This window comes from Anas platyrhynchos, chromosome 1 (genome assembly GCF_047663525.1).
Source record: "Anas platyrhynchos isolate ZD024472 breed Pekin duck chromosome 1, IASCAAS_PekinDuck_T2T, whole genome shotgun sequence".
NCBI lineage: Eukaryota > Metazoa > Chordata > Aves > Anseriformes > Anatidae > Anas > Anas platyrhynchos.
In genome coordinates, this window is record NC_092587.1 from 164,947,547 (window position 1) to 164,970,190 (window position 22,644).

Here is a 22,644-nt window from a genome sequence, read left to right on the forward strand (position 1 = left end):
AGTATTTTCAGGAATACAGTATTTTCAAGAAACATTTTCTGTGATGTTTTTAATCATGATGAAATTGCTGTACTATGATTTTCCTGGGTTCATTTGTTATAATTTACTGATATGAAAGTTTTTCTTGGATTTCTGTACTTCCTAAGAGCAGAAACCAATCCATTTAGAGAATGACTCACAAATGTATTAGAAAAGCAACAATAAAAGATTCCTGTATGTCTTAAATAGCGTACTGAATAAGCATGTACGTCAGTATTCATGACTAACCAGAAATTCATGTTCAAGGTTTAATTTCATCCACAGAATAGAACCCATTCTAGTTATACTAGTTACATCTCCTGAAAGAACATGACACAACTGATCCATGTGGAGCAGCCTCAGCATTGTTCTAATTTTCTTTGTTTATGGTCAAATATAGGAATTAGACTGCTATTGTAAATCAGTAGGACTTAATGTGTTTTGTCATGTATAAAACCCCTTTGAATATAGAATTACCAAATCAAGTTCAGACTTCAGATTTAGTGATTTTGCAACTTATGCTTTTACATCATTGCAGACAGAAAAAATTAATTCATACACTTCTGAAAGAATACTGCAAAAGAGGCATATATACACAACAGAGTGAGAAAGCAGAGTTATCAGAAATAACATTAATAAATTCACACCTATAATGACTAAGTAAAACTTCCTTAAAGTTCAGTTTGGGGAAGAAGAATGAACATTTCCCTATTAAGAACTGAACTTTTCCCTGTTCCGAACAGGCATCTTGGATGTAAAAGGTCAATGTGGTTCTAACTTTAAGCCATCTCACACTTCCATCAGCAAGCAGTTTAAACTAATCCAGTTCTAATTTGCAGTGCAACAAATCTGAGAGCAGTTCATTTGCAGTTCATTTCAGCTGACCTAAATGGCAATTGCTGCTGAAAGATCATCCCTCCCTATCCCTAACCACAAAATGGTACTCCCTCTCTTTGTGTTGGTACTAGGAAATTTGTGACCTCACGACTAGGTCGCTTTACTGACCTGAATGAACACTGGAGTGGTTTTTAAAGTCATTTTACATGTGGATCACCAAACCAAATTGATTCACCATGTACAGTGGAAACCTAAGGCTGAAGATAAGACTGCCCCATTTGGTGACAGCGTGTCTTGACTGTCTTACTATGATCTTGAAACCGTAACCTGTGAGTCTACACAAACCAGCTTCTTGTAGCTGAGCTCCAGGGCTTTAACTTCCACCTGAAGACACAGGATCTTAACCTTTTTTTAACTGACCATATTTTCAAGTTTTCATGGTACAGAGATGTGTGTAAGTATTAAACAGCACTGTATCAAAATAAATCTTCCAATGACTTGAACAGTCAGTCTCGGGTGAAAAAACATGTCAATGCTTGGGGGAAATGGACTGTGTTGGGATGATCTAATATCCTTTGAGTAATATAACAGCACAAACAGCTGTTCTGAAACTGAAGGGCAAGTGTAGACCTTGCTCTGCTCCACAGTCCCGGCCACGGGCTGTTCCATTCGGAGTGTGGGGAAGGTGCCCTTTGTGATATATCATGTAAGTCCAAATATCCCCCAAAAGTCCAGTTGGAGAATTAACTAAAAAACAGCTCATGCTTCTCCTGTGTGCATAGGTTTCCAGAGGAAATAAATAAATGTCTAGGAGGACATGCAATTTCATTCCACCATGCTTTCAAGACCTACTCAGGCATGAATCCAGGGAAAAGGAGCACAGGACTTACCAGGGAATACACTTGTCTCCTACACACCCATTGCTCATAGCAATCACTGGCTTGTTTTGTTTTGCTTTCCTCAGGATCTACAGGCAATGTAGCTTGGATATCATAGGAAAGACATTTTTAGGTGAAGTTTTTTTTTTTCCTGGAGAATGAATACTAACATTTCCCAGTTTCAGACTTTTAAAATCCTTTTGAATTTGGGCAACGGAGACATCTTTTAAATCTTTGATCCAAGTATACCAGCTACTGGCCTGTACAGAAGCTTCTATCATTAGATATTTAGGATAATATGTTTATGTTGGACACACTAAATAAACATGGTTTTATGTATTATTGGATTTTATTATTGCTTCTGTTCAGTTTGACAAAAAGTAGGTTTCTTTTTCGGAGAATCATGCATTCTAAATGCTTTATGAAATAAGGATTGTCTCTTTCTGTTACTTTCAAGTTAGAGCAAGATAAAGTTGAAAATTGAAGTTCAATCTTGGTGTGGTGTTTTTTTTTTTTCTTCACATTTTATGTTCATATCCAAATATTACCATCAAAACGATCAAATCTAAAAATAGTATATGAGAAGGCTTTGTACATAAAATTGAACCTACAACGTGGGTATATCCCTTCTCTGCAAATTACTGATGATTAGCTCAGAGAAGGCAGCTAGTTTTGAAAGCTTAAGTTGAGTTTTCTTTTTAACTCATGTAGTTAAAAAGGGAGGTATAAAAATTCTTCGAATAATAAGTTCTTCAGAAGAGATCTTTCAATGTGCAGCTAAATAATGACAGATCAAATTTTTAAAGACATTTAGGAGACTGCTGTTTAATGATTTCAGAGTGCTTCAGGTGGTGTAAGAACTGCCTGAACAGTGTCCAAAACAAGAAAGAATTACTTTTTCAAATTGTAAAAAAAAAAAAAAAAAAAAAAAAAAAAAGAAGAAGAAAACAACCACAACCTTTTTTTAAGTTGTACTTTTTAAAGTTGTAATACAGATCAGAAAACATATATTTGTAGAAAAAAAATATATAGTTGCACAAACTTTGTTTAAAAGGCCGTTTGCAGTAGTGTTTGGATAGATGATGCATGTTACACAGAATGGTACTATTCTCATAAAAAGCTCATTGCTCCTTCTGTGATGGGAAAAACTCAACCAAAACTGTATGCAGAGCTTTATAATATTTGAATGGCAATTAGAAAACCCCAAATGTTTAGGTAAGAAACATTTCAGTATATAGCTTCTTAGTTAGCAAAATCCTTGTACTGCTTCTAGGTTTGCCACACAGTTAGGCTTTTGAGGAATGCTTTCGGATAAGTGAGCTACTTTTAAAACTAGCAATTGGTATTGAGAAATTGGAGTACATTTAAAATAAATACCTTCTCTTTATGAATGAAGTCCTGTTTAATGTCGCCAGTTATTTATATACCTAGATGTTTTAGCAGCAAACTATGTACCAAAACTACAATTACTTCACTACACACCTAAGAATGAAATCCATAGTCTTATTTTCCCACAGCATGACATCGTTACAAGGCATTTCTTTTCAAAAGGAGTGCTAAATGCAGTGTTTTCATTTCTGGTTAAAGAACTGCATACTCAAGAGCTTTTTTTATAATACAAAGCAGTCATCCACATACATACAACTGCTCTTATTAAACATCACTATTTAATTTTGTTAATGAAAGCGCTTTTTGTACTAACATAAACGAGAGGTTACTTAATAGAATATCTTGAGATATGTGGACCATCAAAAATTCATCCTGTAGATACCTTGTTACTCAAGACCAGAGATTTTGTTACTGAAGCATATCTGCAGATACATGGCTGAGCACACAAGCATACAAGGTAGACTGCTCCCAATCAAACCTCAGTTCTCTCTGCTGCAGAATGCCAGCACAGTGGACAGCCTGTCCAGGAAAATTCCGTGGTGGGTGGGGAGGACAGCAGTAGTGATCACAGGTAATATTTAAAAAAGCTTTGATTACCCCTAGGTAACCTTTTCTCTCATCTTTGAGTGGCAGCAAACATGCACCTTTACACATGAAGTTAAGCAGTAGCACCACACAACCATGATGGGTCCCTAAGTCGTTCATGGAAATAACTAAAAGTATTGACAGCTGCTCATCGAAGCATTTACCCCAACCAGAATAGCTTTTGCAGTTCTTGGTAAAGGTATGGCTAAAGATCCACACAGCTGTGTGGAAGGTATTCAGAACAGAAATATTTCTCAGCAAGCAACCAAAGTAGCTCCGGATCTGATGGAATATATTAGTTTCAAGCCTTGATTCACTCTGGTTCATATTTTGACCATTACTCTTCTTTCAAGTTGCCAGCTATTGACACAAGCAACGTTGAATACTATTTGAACAATACTGAAATAGTTTCTTCTGTGTAAGGAAGACATTTAGCCTTAGCTCTAGAGCTATGAAGCTTATACATAAGGACACATAAGCATCTCTGGGTAAAGTGAACTCTGAATACCATGCTGGAAGTAAACTTGGATGGATCTTGGACGGACTTCTCAAGAGTCATATTAAAAGGATCTGTCTGAGTCTATTCCACTCTTCTTGTACTCTCAAAAATATTCCACTTACAAACCAACAAAAAGTTGTTTGATAAACTAAGAAAGACTGTTAAATCTTTTTATATAGCAGAGCTTTACTTGGAATACATTTGGTAGGGATTATTTTATTCATTTATCTAAATCATATTCTGAATTCAGTTCTGCAATAGATGAGAGCCAAAATGTTCCACATAATATCCACTGAAATTACCTAAAGGATATTTCAATTTTAATACAATTTTAATTCCATTTTAATTTTAATTTAATCTAAATCAGTAGATATACTGAATCATTAGTAGATACAAAAGGTTATCCTGACAGAGGATTGCTGGAATATAATGGTTGTCTGGTTAGAGATCCCTTCCTCTACATTTGATGCCAGTTACAGATATAGAAAAGCAAATGACCAACATTATATGGAACAGCAAACAACCAACATTATCAAGTTTATACATAGAATCATAGAATCATAGAATATCCTGAGTTGGAAGGGACCCTTAAGGATCATCAAGTCCAACTCTTGACACCGCACAGGTCTACCCAAGTTCAGACCATGTGACTAAGTGCACAGTCCAATCTCTTCTTAAATTCAGTCAGATGATTATGATTTCTCCAGTGCTCAAGGGACTCTAAGCTAATAATTTAGGAAATTTGTTTTAAACAGGTAGTTATCAACAACGAATTTAAGGACTACTAATATGTACAAAAAGGCATACAGATTGGTCTGTTTCCAATGATTTTCACTGGGCTATGAAACTGGCAAAACTGAGGTAAAACTGTGATAAGGGAATATCAGACATTTCAGTTTAAAAGGAATATTGGAAACTACAGGAAAAAGCTTCTTACTAAAACACCTGATGTGTAAAGTGTTATTTTCTTGCTGCAAAACCATTAAGGATAAAAGCAGTTTCTTGTCAGACCAGTTTCGTTTACAGAACAACTGACCGATGGTGAGCACACCCCAGCTTGCCACAGTTGGGTATTGCTGGTATATGTTTACCATGGATGCTCACTGTGTGGTGCAGACACATTTTTCTCCCTAACCTTAAGGAACTTTAAGAGGCCAAAAATCAGTGGAGACTAACAGGCATCTCTGACAAATAATTCACTCCATCACAAATCTGAACTATTTTTTGGAGATGCTACTTCCTCCATGGGCTACTAAGGAAAGCTAACATGACCAAGTTCTCAATTTAAGTGCCTTAATTGCAGGCTAAATTTAGGAAGAATATCTGGGCATACAGATTATTTGTGATGAGCTACAGAAACTCAAGAGCATCAATGCTAATAAGGCATTTAAGTTCTTATATATTTTAATGGCATGAAACATATTTTTCAGAAATGAACTGACCAATCTAATGTTAAACGCCTATGAAGACCTCATCTGAAGAAACGTAGGACTGAAAATGTTCCAATGTTTATTTTTTCCTAGCTTTTGAGAGACTTTTGCACTACACAAATAATAAACTACTGCTACATTAATAGTAAAAATAAATAAATAAATAAAAATAAATTCAAGTCACCTATAACTGAAAATTTCATTTGCTACTGATGAATTCTTTGATTATTTCATTCACAATTAGAAGTTAAGACCTTACGTATGGACAGACTATTGTGATTTTTCATCTTCTGGAAAAATATAGTTCTCATCCTCTGGAAAAATATAATTTATCTTTGAGGTGAGGTTTTTGTTGTAATACATCAAGTCTAGGAACATAATAAAACACTTGTTTCTGGAATAAAATCAAATAATCTATTCTTACTGAATTAAAAATAAACCCAGTGAAACATACCCTGTCAGGGACTATGAGTGAAGATTTCAGTTTATTTCTAAATGTATTAATTTTTGTATAGTTCAATTTGTATAACAAGCCTTTTTAGGTATCCTTAAGGTTTAGCGAACACTGTCCCAAACCATTCAAACACTCTGAATGAATGCGTGAGGAAATGGCCTCAAGTTGCAACCGTGGAAGTTCAGAATGGATATTAGGAAGAATTTCTTCATGGAAACTGTGGTTAGACATTGGAACAGGATGACACAGGAAGTGGAGATGTTGCCATGCCTGGAGGTATTTAAGAGACACATGGCTATGGTACTTAGGAACACGGTTTAATGGTAGGCTTGGGTCCACCGCCTAGTAGTGTTAGGTTGATGGTGGGGCTTGATCTTTAGGGTCTTTTCCAACCTAACTGATTCTATGATTGTATATGTAAGACACTATGTAGGATAAAGTATTTAGCTATGGTGAGACTTACTTTTTCTATTCTCATTCATTTAACAGGTTTATTGGAAAAACCGTGTTTTTATTTGCATTAATGTTTCATAATTATTACCATGTGCATTTCTTAAACTAAGACACCGCAAAAATGCCTAACAGATAAAACATTTATTCTTCTGTAGCGCAGTGGGACACAACTATCCACATCCTTGAAAATCAGGTGGCAAATTATTTTACAACAGTTTAGCTGGGAACCAAATGGTAAACACAGTTTATAAAGGTATTTGATGTTGGGAAGCTGCTCAGTGATCGGAGAGTTCTGACAGCTGGACAGAACAGCAAATCAGAGTCTACACCACAGGAAGCCTGCTCATGTCACACCTGAGCTGCCTTTTGCTAGTGGACTAGTATTATGTTTCTGTGACTTTATTTCTTTACTTTTACGTTTGTACATCTGGTACGTCATTCTTTCCTTCTACTCTTCTGAATTTTCCTCTACCTCCTGAGAACTCTTCTCAACTCCAGACTCATTTTAAACCTGACTCCCTCATTCCTGCTTTTCCAAACCTAAAGCCTATTTTTATGACTGTATAAGAGAATTCACAGAAGCTAGAGTTCCAGCATAAAAACTAGACTTAGTCAATGCTACTTTATGGACAATAACATTTTTTTTTTCTAATGATAAATACATAAATTATTTTAATTTAATTTTAAAATAAAGAAACAGTAATCTTAATTACCTGACATCTTTTTCAAGTTGTGCAATACGTTCCTTTTGTAGACTTATTTGAGAATCCCTCTGTTGCACGGTTTCAATGAGGTATTTATATGGCTGTTGAACTTGACTCAACAAAGAATTTGCTCTGTCAAGCTAACAAAAGAAAAGCATTACTAATTTTAAAATTCATAAAGCACAATGATGTCTTTATTATTGAATCACAACCGATTATTACCAATTGCATAGCAATATCAAAACCAAACCTGTTAACTCACAAAAACGCAACAAGCTATATAATTTCTCTACAATCATGCTACTAGTGTCTATATTCTCCTAGTTTGCATATTTCAGTGTTTTAATGTAACAGCTTCCATTTATGAAAAAAAAGGAGTATACAGAAGGCCTCTGTTTGTTCGCTGTATTGACTACAAGTGACATCTTTTTGAAATAGCACTCTCACAATGGAATTTTCATGTTGGAAATTGAATCTAAATAAAGACAAAGTAATAATGGAAAAAAGTCCCTTCTTCTTTAATCAGTTGCTGCATATGAACTGTAAAATCCAACAGGATGTTTAACAGAGCAGTATAAAAGGCCTGTCATACCTATGTATAGGAAACAAACCTTTCTAGCCTTATTCCCTGCACAAATTAGGATCACTAGGAATAAAACAATAAAATGCAATGCTAAATATTAACTGATACGGTTTGTATCCTGAGCAGTGTAACAATATCATTCACTAAACGATATACAGAATTAAGATCAAACATCCAGATTTCAGCAGTTTCAGCTGCTGGAGTACATACAAGTCAAGAACACTAACTAGATTTGAAAGAAAGTAAATTAAAATCTTTTAAAGTTTAGATACAAACAGGTCTAATGGAATGAATTTAATCATTAAGCTTTCCAATTAGTTTATAAAATTTCTGAATAGATTAAACAATCTGCATTTGCCAAATCAGACTGAGGAGCAAGTTGTGCTATACACTGTTGTTCAAAAAAAGCAGAAAAACAAAACAAAACAAAATACCCACCTTCCTACAGAACTAGCCTATGTAATATTTTAGGACTTTCCTAAAGTCAGATTTTAATCTCATTCCCAATTTTCAAAACATGAGGCTGCGTTGCCTAAGTTCTTTTCCTTCCTTCTCTGATTCCATTATATTTTATTGCAGTTTTACTATAATACTCTCTACTCTGTCAAATGTGCAAAGAACTTACAATGTAATGGTTCACTTTTATTAAAAAACAGAATTTGGACAAAACTTTGCTTGTTCAACATACTGACCTTTCTAAAAGGAGAGTTATCTTCACCTCATGTTTTAAAAAGTGTAATGAAAGAAAATAACATTGCACATCTTAAAATTCATATGAATCTTTATTATTTAAATAAATTAGTTAAAGAAGTTACTCTAGTCCACAGTGAATTATCAATTTCATAGTAGAGAAGTAAAAATAAGAGGCAACCATCTTTTTGAAGAAACAAATCTTCAATAAATTGATAAGCAATAAAAAAATAAGCTATTAGTTTTCTGACAGCAGAAGCTATCAAAGAGATCCGTTCTGGGAAAACAATGGAAGAAGTCTTTACATGACGTAGAGGTAGTTTCAAGACATGGAGCATTAATGTCTAGGATGATCTAAAAATATCAGCATAAAACTTTGAGGCTGCCATTAAAGGAGAAACAAAATTAATGCAGCTCTTGTTTGGAAGAACCTGTTCCTGATAGCCTACCAAATTTCAAAGGATTCTGTCATCACAGTGTGAAGTTCCTCACTGTTCTCCTTGATAAGACTTGAAATACTTCAGTAGGAAAGAACAAGTGAGGTGTTGTAAGCTTGTTTCAATGCTGCTAACTCATCTATTCACTTGTTAATTTTACTAGCTAGAATGGATCACATTTACTAAAAACAGCTATCCCTTCCCACTCGATAGTAGTGCTTTTCTGCCTAATTTGATTCTATAGACCTAAAAGAGATTTTTGTTAAACCATAATAAATTAAGCGCTAAATGCATTTCTCACAGCAATTTTACTCATGTACACATATACAAATGAATTAACCATTATTATTGAGCAATAGTATTATTTTTTGTAAGCAACTTGAATTTCTTTCTGCCTAAATGTACAAGATTCTTATGTGTTCCTGCGTCATTCTTTTAACACCCGAGAACACACAAGATTCTGCACACTTAAATAAAGCCTGAAAAACTATAATGGGACTAACTGAAGACTGGTAAGTTTTTTTCAGCAGCTGAGCTTTTCCATTGGGTTCCAACTTTCAAGCAGGTACCATAGTTCCATCAAATGAATTAAAGAATGGAGAAGTGAGCATTTACTTCTTGGTAAGGCTAAACTTTACAAGAAGATCAATATGATTCCTTATCTATAAAGCTCTCTTTTCTGTAAACCTCAGCAGCAATTGGATAAGAATACTCTATAAAAAGAATCTTACAAGGAGCACCCGTTGTAGTTATTGTAATCTTTTTTTCCCACCTTTATAAAGTTTTTAAAAGGTTGTATCATACATACTGTAGCAGAATCCAAGTATGGATTCCAGTACGTAATCCAAGTTCAAAACAAAAGTTGGTGCAATCACTTTGTCATCAACTTTCACCTAGATGTCTGAACCAACCGCCAATTGAAAGAATAGTAATGGGCTACCTGACCATGATGAAAAGGATCTGTTTTGCTTTTTAAAAAATTTCAAGAAACAAGACACCTTGGAGTAAAAATCCATACTAGCTCAAGGCATACAGTAAAAATAGCAAACAGAGATTAGTTTAACTTTATACAAGCTTAGTAGCTGTGCATTAGCTGTCTGTACTATCTGCAGGACATTTAAATGACTACTGAATCACATTCGGATTTAAAATATACAATTATATGACAAAAGATCAAGAAAAGGCTACATGACATCTCATATAAATTCTTCCAAAAATGAGATGAAGATATTCTAGTGGAATTTAGCAGGAATTTGAATTAAGGTCAGTGGTTCTAAATCTTTCATGAATGATCTAGAAGCAATGTAAATAAAACCACTGGTAAGGAGAAATCTATGAAAGTGGAAACCAGATAGTTTGGGGAAATAAAGCACCTATTTTATTAATGATAGTGTAAGGCTAATGATAGAAGAAATTATCAAGGATACCACTGGATTTCATCACTTCATTTCTTCAAGTCAAGGACATTTGAAAAGCATATTTTAACCAAATACAAATTACTAACATATAACTGGAAGAATCCATAGTAAATTTTAGTATGAGTCAAAAAAATAAACACAAAAACATACACTGTTCATATATACATATCTCAGAAATCATATATATAGTTATATATATATAGTTATATTTATAAATATAAATACATAAAATCCAAGTTTTTTAAATATGCAGAAAATTCAAGCATTTGGACTGTAAATAGAAAGTTAACTTTCATATAGTTATGTTAATTTATAATTACTATGGCTTTAAAAATTCAACTGTAAACCATATTCCCAAAGCAGTTAGCTGGAAATTTCATATGGTGGCAATATCTAACAGCAAGTCTAGCAGTTCTTTGGTTCCTATGAGAAACTTGGAAGACAATCTTAAAAATAATGAAAAAAAAAAAGTTTTACTTCCGGGAGATTGCAAAAGGATTTTTGTTTAGTATTTATTCTCTGTTTGAGTGTAATATGCGATTTCAGCTATTACATACAGATGTTAATAAGATCATGAAATTTAACCCATTGTAACATTGTCAAAAAGATTAATTTTAGCTGCTTGTTTTGTTTTGTTTTGTTTTGTTTTGTTTTTTTAATGGCTAATGTCAAACATTCCCTAGATTTGTATATTCAAACTACTCAAGAGCTGAACAAAGTACAAAAGGATTTACAGAAATATCTTCAAAACTGATTTAAGGGCAGAGCTGTGTAAAAAGTAATGAGGTATTCATTGAACAATTAACTATCAAACAGAACAAACTAGTTTGGCTAGCTGGTTTTCTGTTCAGAAATCAGAACGTTGTCTGTCTGGCCTACATTCTTGTGTAGCCTATAAAGTAATCCCTCTTTTGATCTCCATTTCAAAACACAATATAAACTTCTTTGAGAAAGTTTAACATAGAGTTTTGGTTAATTATGAGGCCATTTTTTTTGACATCAAATAGATAATAAACACTGTTTAGAAAATATTTCATTTTATGAACAGCTGTTCTGCAATGTTTATAGTTTCTACAGATTTGATTTTTTTTGTAGCAGTAATTTACCTCTTGTGAAATCTGTGTTACTTGTTCCTTCTGATGTTCCAGATCTTTTACAAGCAACGAGTTTTGCTTTTCTAGCTGCAGTAACCTCCTTGCCAAGTGAACACTGTGCCAACAAAAAGCAAACTCAAGTTGTTTTTTTTCCCAAATATGCAAAAGAAATTCTCACAATTATACTTAAGAACTTGATTACCTTAATTTTTCATCGATATTTAAATATTAATACATAAACTACACAGGGAAACCAAACAGAATGGTCAAAGCTTAAAGAACAATGAAAATATTATAGAATTTAACAGCACCGAAATAACATTCTTATAGTTATGCCATTGTAGTATTTCTTACAAAGTAATTACCTGTATCATTTGTACAATCTATGCAATTGCAATAATCATGTCAGGATGCTTCAATTAATTATGAGCTTTTACTTTTTTAGCACTTTAAGTAATCACTTTAAGTGGCTTCTCCTTAAATCAGTCTTAAAAAATACTCACCAATATACATTCTGTAGGAGCATAGCAAAAAATGTAATTTTCTAAACAGAGGCAAATCATTTTGTCTGACATTTAACATGCTAATTACATGTTATCACCACTTATTTAACAGACCCACAAATTAATTATTCAGCTACTCGAACACCTCATCTTGTTGCATGTTTCGTGTCCAAAATTAGAGAAGTTCATCACCAATTCAAGAGCACTGTTCTATAGATGGCAATGGGAAGATTCAGCAGGCAATCACAGGGCCTATTTCCAGATCTCTAACCCAGCCTTTCAAGTTGTTATTACAGTCATTTAGTCCTATTCAATAGAGTCAGTAGAGCCTGAACATATTCCACTAAAGTGGACTCTTGGACAATGAGCTGAAATATACTCCAAACTCCATTGACTGTACTGCTTAGAACTCGATTGACTATAATGGGAGGTTAGATGCCAAATCTCTACACTAAACATATGATGAGATGTCTAAATTTATGTATCCTGTAATGATGGGATTGTAGTAGTTTGGCTATTTATTGTGAAAAATATATCTAGATAAGCTATGGCTGTACCCCTCTATATTTAGGTATTCTGGGAACCAATCTATTATACAACTATGACATGAGAAATTCAGAGTTCTAACAATGAGAAAGATACATGGGGCTAATACTCATCCCTTTTTAATGTGCCTTTACCACTCATCTGATGGCTCTACACAACAATCTATCCTTCCAGTCAAATGTGTACCATTTTTCAAAAACTTCTATATCAAAGGAAGGGAGGAGTTACTCCAGTTCATATCATAGAATCTGAATGCATATTGTCCATAAATTGAAAATCTAAGACTTTGAGTCTCCAAATAAAATACAGCAGTGTTATCTAGTTCTTGACCACAATACTGAACATATATGAGCCTAAGTGGCCTACAGCTGACCAACAGGAAGATTTTATTTACCCTTAAGCTGAGGTTTAGACTATGTATAGCTAGATGAGTATATATACTTTCTCTGAGAATTTGACCACTCATAACCACCACCTCTTCCTCAGTAAAAAGGAATACACTTTTAGATTTGGCAGAAGTCTTAATATTCTTCACTTGTGTTATAAACCTACCCTTTCATACAGACAATCTTCTACTTTCACCTCATATGTGAGGAATGACCTGAAATTGGCAACAGCATTCACTAAGAGGTTGGTTCTTTCTCAATTACTCCTACAAGGAGCATCAGACTGTAAACATTAACTGAGGGAAAGAGATATCCTCCAAACTAGTTATTCAGAGTTTTGTTTATGAGGTATGAGATGTGCGTTAGGATCCCATGTAGTACAAAACAGAAAACAACCACTTCTGTAATATCTCTAGTTAGGGACCTTATGCATCAGTCTTTTTATGCATTAGTTTTCATATTTTTTCTGGCTACAACTATTCAGTGAACTTAACCTGAATTTTGAGTATTTAAAGATAAGCACAAGTATGTATTTCAAGTATGCTTTTCAATATGTTTTTTGACTAGCTTAAATTTAAATCAAAAGGGACAAAGGTACTTCATCTCCAAAGACTGGAAAACTTTGATTCCGACTACAACAGAAAATTATACAGTGCTCAAGGATGAGATAACTATTAGCAAACCACTGTCTAGCAAACCACTAAACACCCCTGCTAGCATTCTGGCACGTGGTAATTTACACTCTCACAAACAGTTTCTATGCACAGTGGAGGGGTTAGTGTGGGCCAGCAAGTGTTACTGTTAAGTAGTTCTCATGCAGTTAACCTACACTGAGAGTTCAATTTGGGATTTTGTCTCAGTGCTTGAGAATGTTCCCAGATGGGTTTAATATACTAGTTTATACACTGGGTTTACAGTGCCTATGTCCAAAGGCATGAAATAGCACAGAAAAAAGTAGAGGCAAAGAGGTATAGACTCCATGATGCACTATGCTTGAATAGGCAGTTTTGTATTAAGTTTTAATCTGACTCTGAATTGTGTGTTGTGAACTTAGAAGAGCTCTTCATTTAGGATTCCAAAGGTCAGAAATTAAAAAAAAACAGGTAGTGGACTCAAAAAAAGATTATTCACATTTGTAATAGATTCTCTTTCCAGAGAATAGAAAATGTACCTGTACTTATTTAAGTGCTCTAAACATAGAAGTTGGTGTCAGAGAGACTTTGCTTTCAAGCTTTGGAGCCAAAGGAGTCACACACTTTTTCTACATGGCAGCTATCGTTGAGTCAGAACAGCAGCAGGTAGACCATACAGACACTTATGGCTTTTTTAAGGTTCTTAATTTTATATTCTAAAATTTATGAAGTCTCCAACATCATTATGAAGAATTAAAATTCGCTTTATCTGTTAATGTCTTTTGGAACAAAAGAGGAATTACAATGCATACATTCTGACAGAGCCACTTTTAAGCTCAGGAAGTTATCTTCTAAACATTTCTGATATCCCAGTTTACTGATCATCAGATTCATCATTCAAAAGTGATTTAGCAGAATCCTTGAATGTGTACATAATCTACATCTAATAAAACTGAACCTAATATGGTAGGAAAAAAGAAGGAAACTAGAAAACTTCTGAAACTCAGAAAAGTTCCCAAACTATTGACAGAGGAGGAGGGAACTGAAATTTTAGGCAAAGATGCTCCCACTAGTCTCCTAAAACAGACATGCAACAAGGTTATGGATTTTTTTTTCCCTTTTCTTGCTGGAATTTTATGCAGTATAAAAAGAAATGTTACTAGGAAACAATCTGATGAGGCACAAAAATGCAAGAGAGTAAACTAAGCTATGCCAAACTTAAGTACTACATAAAACCTTTATGATTTCTGACAGCAATATGCAACTCAGTGCATGACAGGTCTAATATGATTGACAGTATTGACAACACTTACTTGAAAAACAAGTATAAACTATGGAAGAGACAGTGCGCAGCCCATAAATCTTTGCCGCAAAAATGAACAGGCCATCATTTGTCCTTAGTTCACAACAGTAACTATCACAGTGTATTACTGTCCTAAAGGACATTAAATCTTCTTTTTATTGGAGAAGGTGGGGGGGCAGGAGGTTAAGAGGGCAAAACCAACTAAACACACATTTGTAGCAAAAACAAACAGTTTTCCTTGACAAAGCTGCACTTCCAGCTTCTGAAATACAGATAGCTGAATGCTAGATATATATCCTGTGAAGTTGTGCTACATGTTTATCTTGTCTCTATTCCAACGTGTCCACCAACAATGGTGGGGTTTCTCATTTTGATGGAAAAAAGTGTGGTCAAAGTCTAACACTAACACAAATTACAGCGTACTTTCCTGCATTCAAGCAAACTGTAGGCACACTCAAAATGCAAAGAATGAGTCTAATACTGAGAGAACAACCTTCTTAAGTGTGTCTTCTCTGTCAAGCTGAAGACAAAAAAAAAAAAGTTACTCTGACCTAATATTGTAGAGTATGTGGAATCTTCATCTATAGAGATAATCAGAACTGTAAAAGGTCTTGAGCAATTGGATTTGCTCTGATCAAATGGGATCAGAGCAAACTGAAACATGTAATTGGAATCAAATACTGTGGGTGTAAAGATGCTCTAAAACTCTGGCCTTCTTAATTTCCTGACAGATATGTTTTTGTTGCAATTAAACAAAGTTATTTTAAAGGTATTAAAGAACTTATTTCCTTTATATGAAGAATGTAACTAGTATGTTTTTACAGCTGCTTAGTTTTTATGCAATTAAAATTAATCTTTCTAAAAAATAAGAAAAAAATCTTAAAATAACCTAGAAAAATATCTATATGCTCATTAATATATATAAACCACATTAACAGATCCTACTCTTCGCCCTCTTTCTGTATTCTTAAGTCATTAAAATGACTCTTTATGTTAACCAAACTGGCTAGTTTCTAAGATAGAACATACTACACACATTTACACACATTCATTTACTTTATCTTGAACAAGTAAATTCAGGAGCCACCTATTTACCTATTTACCTTTGCTTTAGTCGTCTTTTGGCTGTTGTAGGAACATTAGCACCATACCCATATGAGAAGAGAACCCTTTCAGCTTCAGCTTCATCTTCCACTGCAAAAAAATCCAGAAAGGTACTATTATTAAGGTGTCCTTTGAAGAATATAATTACAATGAGAACTTACAAACTTCTAAGTGATTCTATTTATAATTATATGCATGCATCTATTTATAATTATATATTTTTTTTTTTCTAGAAGATAGATTTTCAGTTGTAAACTGACACAGCCTTCAGGCTTCAGTCAAACAGTTTTGTTGACAACTAGCATTAATACAGTACCCTACATTCACTTTATAACACTGGCAGGCTTTTCACTTTTTATTTTTGAATTAGCATAGGACTTAATAAAAAAGTAACAGATAATATAAAATTAGGGGAAAAAAAAGAAAGTCAGTGCCCTGGAATATTCACTACTGGTATGGTCACAAATGGTATGGTCACAAAATAGAAAGTAATATTACAAGCTTAATTCCGCAGAACAAAGATATGTTGCCGTTTGTTTTTTTCTAAATAATGCATTTTTTGTGCATACATGAGATAGTAGAGGAAGATAAAATTAGGGAGTGCTTAAGCCAACTGGACATAAACAAGTCCATGGGATCAGAAGAGACAAATCCAAGGTTGCTAAGAGAGCTGATGTCACTGCAAGGCTGCTGACCATCACTGAAAGACTGTGATGATCAGAAATTCCTGATAATCTGAGAAAAACAAATACCATACCTATCTTCAAAGAAGGCAAGAAGGAGATTCTGTGGAATGATAAACCAGTCAGTCTCTCGTCAGTCTCTGTTGAAGTTATGAAGCTAATTTCCCTACTTCCAAGTATGGACAAGAACACGGTTGGGAACAGGTTGCAAAAACAAATCATGTCTGACTAACCTCATAGCCTTCTGTGATGAAATGATTGGTAGTAAGAGGGAGCAGCGGAAGTTGTTCACCTTGACTACTGTAAAGACAAAACCTTTGATACAGTCTCTCATAATATCCTTACAGCCAAACCAGCATGCATTGGGTGGGTGGAAAACTGGATGGACCTTTGGTCTCAAATTAGTCATACCAAGTCCAACTTTGAGTCAGTCATCCGATAGTGGCATCTCTCAGGTGTTAATACTGCTCAAAATCTTTACTAACAATGCAGACGATGGGATATCATTAGTGATAACAACATTAAATGTAGTGTGCTTCTAAAATAGAATTTATGAGACAACACAGAATCATTGAATGTCCTGAGTTGGAAGGGACCCACAAGAATCATTGGGTCCGACTCTTGGCTCCACACAGGACCACTCAAAAATCAAACCATATGTCTGAGAGCATTGTCCAAAGACTTCTTGAAATCCAGCAGGCTTGGTACTGTGACCACTGCCCTGACCAGTGTCCAACCATCCTCTTGGTGAAGAACCTTTTCCTGATACCCAGCCTGACCCTCCCCTGTCCCAGCTCCATGCTGTTCTCTTGGGTCCTGTTGCTGTCCCCAGAGAGCAGAGCTCAGTGCCTGCCGCTCCGCTCCCCTCGCAGGGGAGCTGCAGGCCGCCATGAGGCCTCCCCTCAGCCTGCTCTGCTCTGGGCTGAGCAAACCAAGGGACCTCAGCTACTCCTCACATGTCTTGCCCACTAGACCCTGCACCATCTTGGTTGCATGCTGTAGTATAACTGAATATTGTAAATTTAACATCAGTATACTATTCTAAATATTTATTGGCAGATAAACTCATCCAAACAAAGCAGATCTAACCTAACATCTAAATTTTAATCAAAATGAGATTATATGATGTGTAAAAATAGAAGATAAACTAAATCTCATGAAGTTCTACGTGGCCAAGTACAAGGCCCTATGCCTGGGCCAGGACAATCCCAAGTACAAATACAGGCTGGTCAAAGCATGGATTGAGAGCAGCCCTGAGGAGAAGGATGAGGGTGTTGGTTGACAAGAAACTGAACATGAACTGGCAATGTGCACTTGCAGCCCAGAAAGCCAACCATATCCTGGGCTGCATCAAAAGAAGTGTGTCCAGCAGGTCAAGGGATGTGATTCTCCCCTTCTGCTCTGCTCTTGTGAGACCCCACCTGGAGGGCTGCGTTCAGCTCTGGGGTCCCCAGCACAAGAGGGACATTGCCTTATTAGAATGAGTCCAGAGGAGGGCCACAAGGATTATCAGAGAGGGCTGGAGCACCTCTCCTATCAAGAGAATCTGAGGGAGTTGGGGTTGTTCAGCCTGGAGAAGAGAAGGCTCCATGGAGACCTTACTGTGGCCTCCTAATACCTAAAGGGGGCCTACAAGAAAGCAGAAGAGGGACTCTTTGTCAGGGACTGAAGTGATAGGACAAGGGGGAATGGTATTGCACTAAAATAGGGCAGATTTAGGTATTAGGAAGAAAATCTGTGTTCAGACAGTGGTGAGGCACTGGCACAGGTTGCCCAGAGAAGCTGTGGATGCCCCATCCCTGGAGGTGTTCAAGGCCAGGTTGGATGGGACTTTGAGCAACCTGGTCTGGTGGGAGGTGTCCCTGCTCATGGCGGGAGGGTTGGAACTAGGCAATCTTTAAGGTCCCTTCCAACCCAAACCATTCCGTGATTCTGTGAAAAACAATATAGAAATTCCAGTAAGTAGGACAGAAAAACTCAACTGTTGTGGCAGTAAAAAGGCACCAGAACTTCAGATTTTTAAGGCTTAGTTATGATAGGAAATTCCTCAGGGGCTGAAATACCTCAGGTTGTGAAAAACATACAAATAACTTAATCTGCCTTTCTCACAAACCACCTTTTTGGTTACAAGTTCAGGGCTGTATTTCTTAGAAAAGTGTCAATGAGATTCTACTCAATAAATCCATAACTGTCAGTAGTATCCACATAAATGTCAGATCAGGAAGACACACCAAAAAATTTGGAAATATAGTAGATATCAAGCCAAAGAAGCGTTTTATATTGGTATGTGCTTGTGTCATCTTGTTTTTTGTCCTTCCAGGCTGTTCAACTGACACTGTGATAGAAAACGTACATTTTTGCTAGCGAGGGGAAACTCTTATTACTGTCATTTTTCACGCTACTTAGCAAAAAAGTATATTCATGAGGATACAGATAGTCTCATAGTCTCAATCTTTTTCTTAAAAAGCTCCAAGCAGTAGGAAGCAAGACAATCAAATGACTAGTCTACAACAAATATCCTTCAACATGAAGATTTTACCCTGAAAAGGAAGAAGAGAGAGATGCCAAGAAAGTTTACTGTTGATATTCATGTGGAAACCACTCAAATGCTTTAAGGAGTGGCTATACAAATTCTTGATAGTTTCCTGAAGAGGCTGTTTCATGTTATTTCAATATTAATAAAGTGAGGCATGATGAGGGAATAAAAGTCAAAATTCAGTGATCTTTTCCACATGCACATTCTCCAAAGTAAAAAGTTTATATGATTATATGACAAAATACACCTTGAACATGAAAATGCACAGCTTACTAAAAAGTCCAGAGAATCCAATGCTCTCCCCTAACTGCTCAGCACCCCCAGATAGTGTAAAACAGCAGAAGCTTCATAACTCAAGTAGAGGAAAAAAAAAATCACATAGTACTGAAATGTAAAGAAGTGTTTAGTTTATCTTCTCTGAAATACTGATTGGAGTATTTCTAGAACATATTAAATTTGAAACTAATGGTATTTCCTTTCATTCAAATATTTTTGACCTTTAGTTTTGACACATAAATGCTAGGACTTAATTTGAGACAAGGGAAAGGATGTCTATATTCTCTATTTTTAAAAAATAAATGTCTTTTCTTTTTTTCTGATTTGCCTCAGAAGTTCACCTTGGTGCTGGAATTCAGTCTTAACTAATATTACCCTTAAATTTTAGTGTGAAAGATACAATAACAATAGTAAGAAAAGCAAAGTTATTGAATCATATTAAAATAATATTGTACTATAACTCCCCTTTTTCCTCCAACAGAATCCGATGCGGTTCCCCTGCAGCCTGTGGAGAGGCCCCTGGTGGAGCAGGCTGTCCCCCCTGCAGTCCATGGGTCCCACATGGAGCAGATCTCCACACTGCAGCCCATGGAGGAGCCCCCGGTGGAGCAGGTGGATGTGGCCTGGAGGAGGCTGCGGCCCATGGAGAGCCCCCGCAGGAGCAGGCCCCGGGCTGGAGCTGCAGCCTGTGGAGAGGAGCCCACGCAGGAGCAGGGGGTCTGGGGGGAGCTCACCCATGGGGGACCCATGCTGGAGCAGTTTGCTCGTGGGGGATGGACCCCATGGTACAGAGCCATAGTACAGAGCCAGTTCCTGAAGAGCTGCTGCCTGTGGGCAGGCTCATTTTGGGAAGGACAACATCCCATGGGAGGGACCCCATGTGGAGCAGGGGCAGGGAGTGACTGTGAATGAGCAGCAGACACGAAGTGTTAGGGACTGACCACAGCCTCCATTCCCTGTTCCCCTGCACCGCTTGGGAGGAGAGGATGGATGGAGGAAGGGTTTTTTCTTAGAATCATAGAATCATTTAGGTTGGAAAAGGCCTCTAAGATCATCCAGTCCAACCTTTAACCTAGCACTGCCAAGTCCACCATTAAACCATCTCACTAAGCACCACAACTACACGTTTTTTGAAGATCTCCAGGGATCGTGGCTCAACCACTTCTCTGGGCAGCCAGTTCTGATACTTTACAACCTTTTCAGTGATTAATTTTTGCATAATACCCAACCTAAACCTCCCTGGTGCAACTTGAGCCCATTTCCTCTTGTCTTATTACTTAGTAGTGCTTGAAAGATAAGACCAATGCCCACCTTGCTACAGCCTCCTTTAAGGTAACTGTAGAGAGAGTTTTTAGTTTGCTTTTAGTTTCTCACTGTTCTAGTCTGCCAGGGAAAGGCAATAAATTACATTAATCTCTCTGAGTCTGTTTTTACCCCATGACAATAACTGTTGAGTGATCTCCCTGTCATCATCTCAACCCTTGAGCCCTTTCCATCGTATTTTTCCCCCTTTTTCTTTGAGGAAGGAGAATGAGAGAACAGCTATGATGGAGTTCAGCTGCCCAGCTGGTTAAAACCACCACAACTTGTCACTAATATATTCTGTCAAAGTAATTACTGCATCTTAATCGTCAGGCATAAGGAGGGAGAATGGCAGACACTGTAATACTTTCCAAGTGCTATGAGAAATAAGACGTCTTGTCAGAACACCAGAAACATCTACAGATACAATATGATTTGTGTCAGAACTTACTTTCTGCTGTTTGCATTATTATCTCATCAAGTTCTTTTTCAAGTTTTTCGTAAGTATCTAGTCTTGCCTGAAACTCAGAATTCTGTGTTTGGAGTTCAATAATGCGTGTTTCACTAGAAGACTGAAGACTATAAAATTCCTTTGTAAGAACCTGTGACAATGAATAATGAAAAGATCAGGGATTCAGCATCACAGCTTTGAAAAAGGCAAAACAAAACAAAACAAAACATAAAATGTAAAATGTTCAGCAATATGTTATCAAATAACAATAATGCATCGATATAACTTCCATGGGAGAAATTAAAATACTTTAAAAATCAGTCATTTTTTCACCTATATATCTTGTAGAAGATTACACTCAGGTATCCATCATAACACTCTCCTAAGGCCTTAGTAATTCTGTGAATCCCTCTCTGAAAGAGCTACAATAATTTTAAATTACAAAAGTTACAAAAAATAAGGTAACTGCTACAAAAAGTAATACACACCAGTCAACAAAGTGTGACTGCATTTCTTTTTGTTGCTTTAACTGGATTCAGATTTCAGTAATCAAATCTAAAAGAAGAACATTCTTTTATAGAATGGTAAAAGGCACAAATTACAAAATTTGTTATTTAAGATATAGCAGATTCTTATTATTTACTGATTACTGAAAGGTAATATGCCATTAGCATTTGGGATTTAACCCACCGAGATTAAACAAAAAGTCATATATTCAAAAGCAAAAGTTACGAAGGTCTGTATATGAACCAAAGCTTAACAAGAAAGCTAAGTGATATGGTACTTGAAAATCGAAAACAACATTGACAAATATAAAACTGACTGGAATGAAAACATGTTTGGTTAATGAAGTAGTAATCAATATACTGTGCAGAAAAAAAAAAAAAACACAAACAAAAGCAAAAACAAACAAAAACAAGTAAAAGTAATAATTAAGTGGTACTGTAGCTAACTTTAGTACTGACTTCACAGATAAAATACTGCACATTGAAGATAATCACTGAATATAGGTCTCAAGATACAGAAACATATGTATACTGTATATATACTGTATACAGCAGTAATACCAGACACACTGTCAAAATGCACAATGGTAAGAGAAACAAACAACTGAAATAATAATTTAATTAATTAATAAAAAAAACCTGTTGCCATAGAAGAATAAATTTATAAGTCAAAACTTGGCAACGTATAAAACAGCTGTTTCCTAGTTTTAGCATGCATAAGAGAAACTATGCTGAAACCCAAACAAAAACAAGTTTTTTCATGAAGCACTTAAGGTGCTAGTGACTACACCATTAGTTAAGATCAATACTCTGTAAGAAGGTAGGATATGAAAAAAATATTAATACATTCAAACTGTATATTAGAAAGGAAATGAAAAAAATAAAAATTCAGTCAAAAGGAATGAATGAAAAAACTACAGACAACAAATGTTTAAATTCTGCAATAA

General features: G+C 35.7%; 1 protein-coding gene across 3 annotated transcripts in view; it reads right to left on the reverse strand.

Moving 5' to 3' along the window:
• Positions 1 to 22,644, reverse strand: part of PIBF1 (progesterone immunomodulatory binding factor 1) — a 122,112-nt gene that overhangs the window by 23,518 nt on the left and 75,950 nt on the right. For 2 of the 3 annotated variants that reach the window (XM_072032500.1, XM_027472963.3), the window contains exons 12-15: positions 21,192 to 21,342; positions 15,943 to 16,033; positions 11,482 to 11,584; positions 7,257 to 7,387 (exon numbers count right to left, since the gene is read on the reverse strand). In XM_072032500.1, coding sequence (XP_071888601.1) covers positions 7,257 to 7,387; positions 11,482 to 11,584; positions 15,943 to 16,033; positions 21,192 to 21,342 — 476 coding nt within the window. The remainder of the gene's footprint in view (positions 1 to 7,256; positions 7,388 to 11,481; positions 11,585 to 15,942; positions 16,034 to 21,191; positions 21,343 to 22,644) is intronic. The other variant, XM_072032501.1, reaches the window with a different exon arrangement.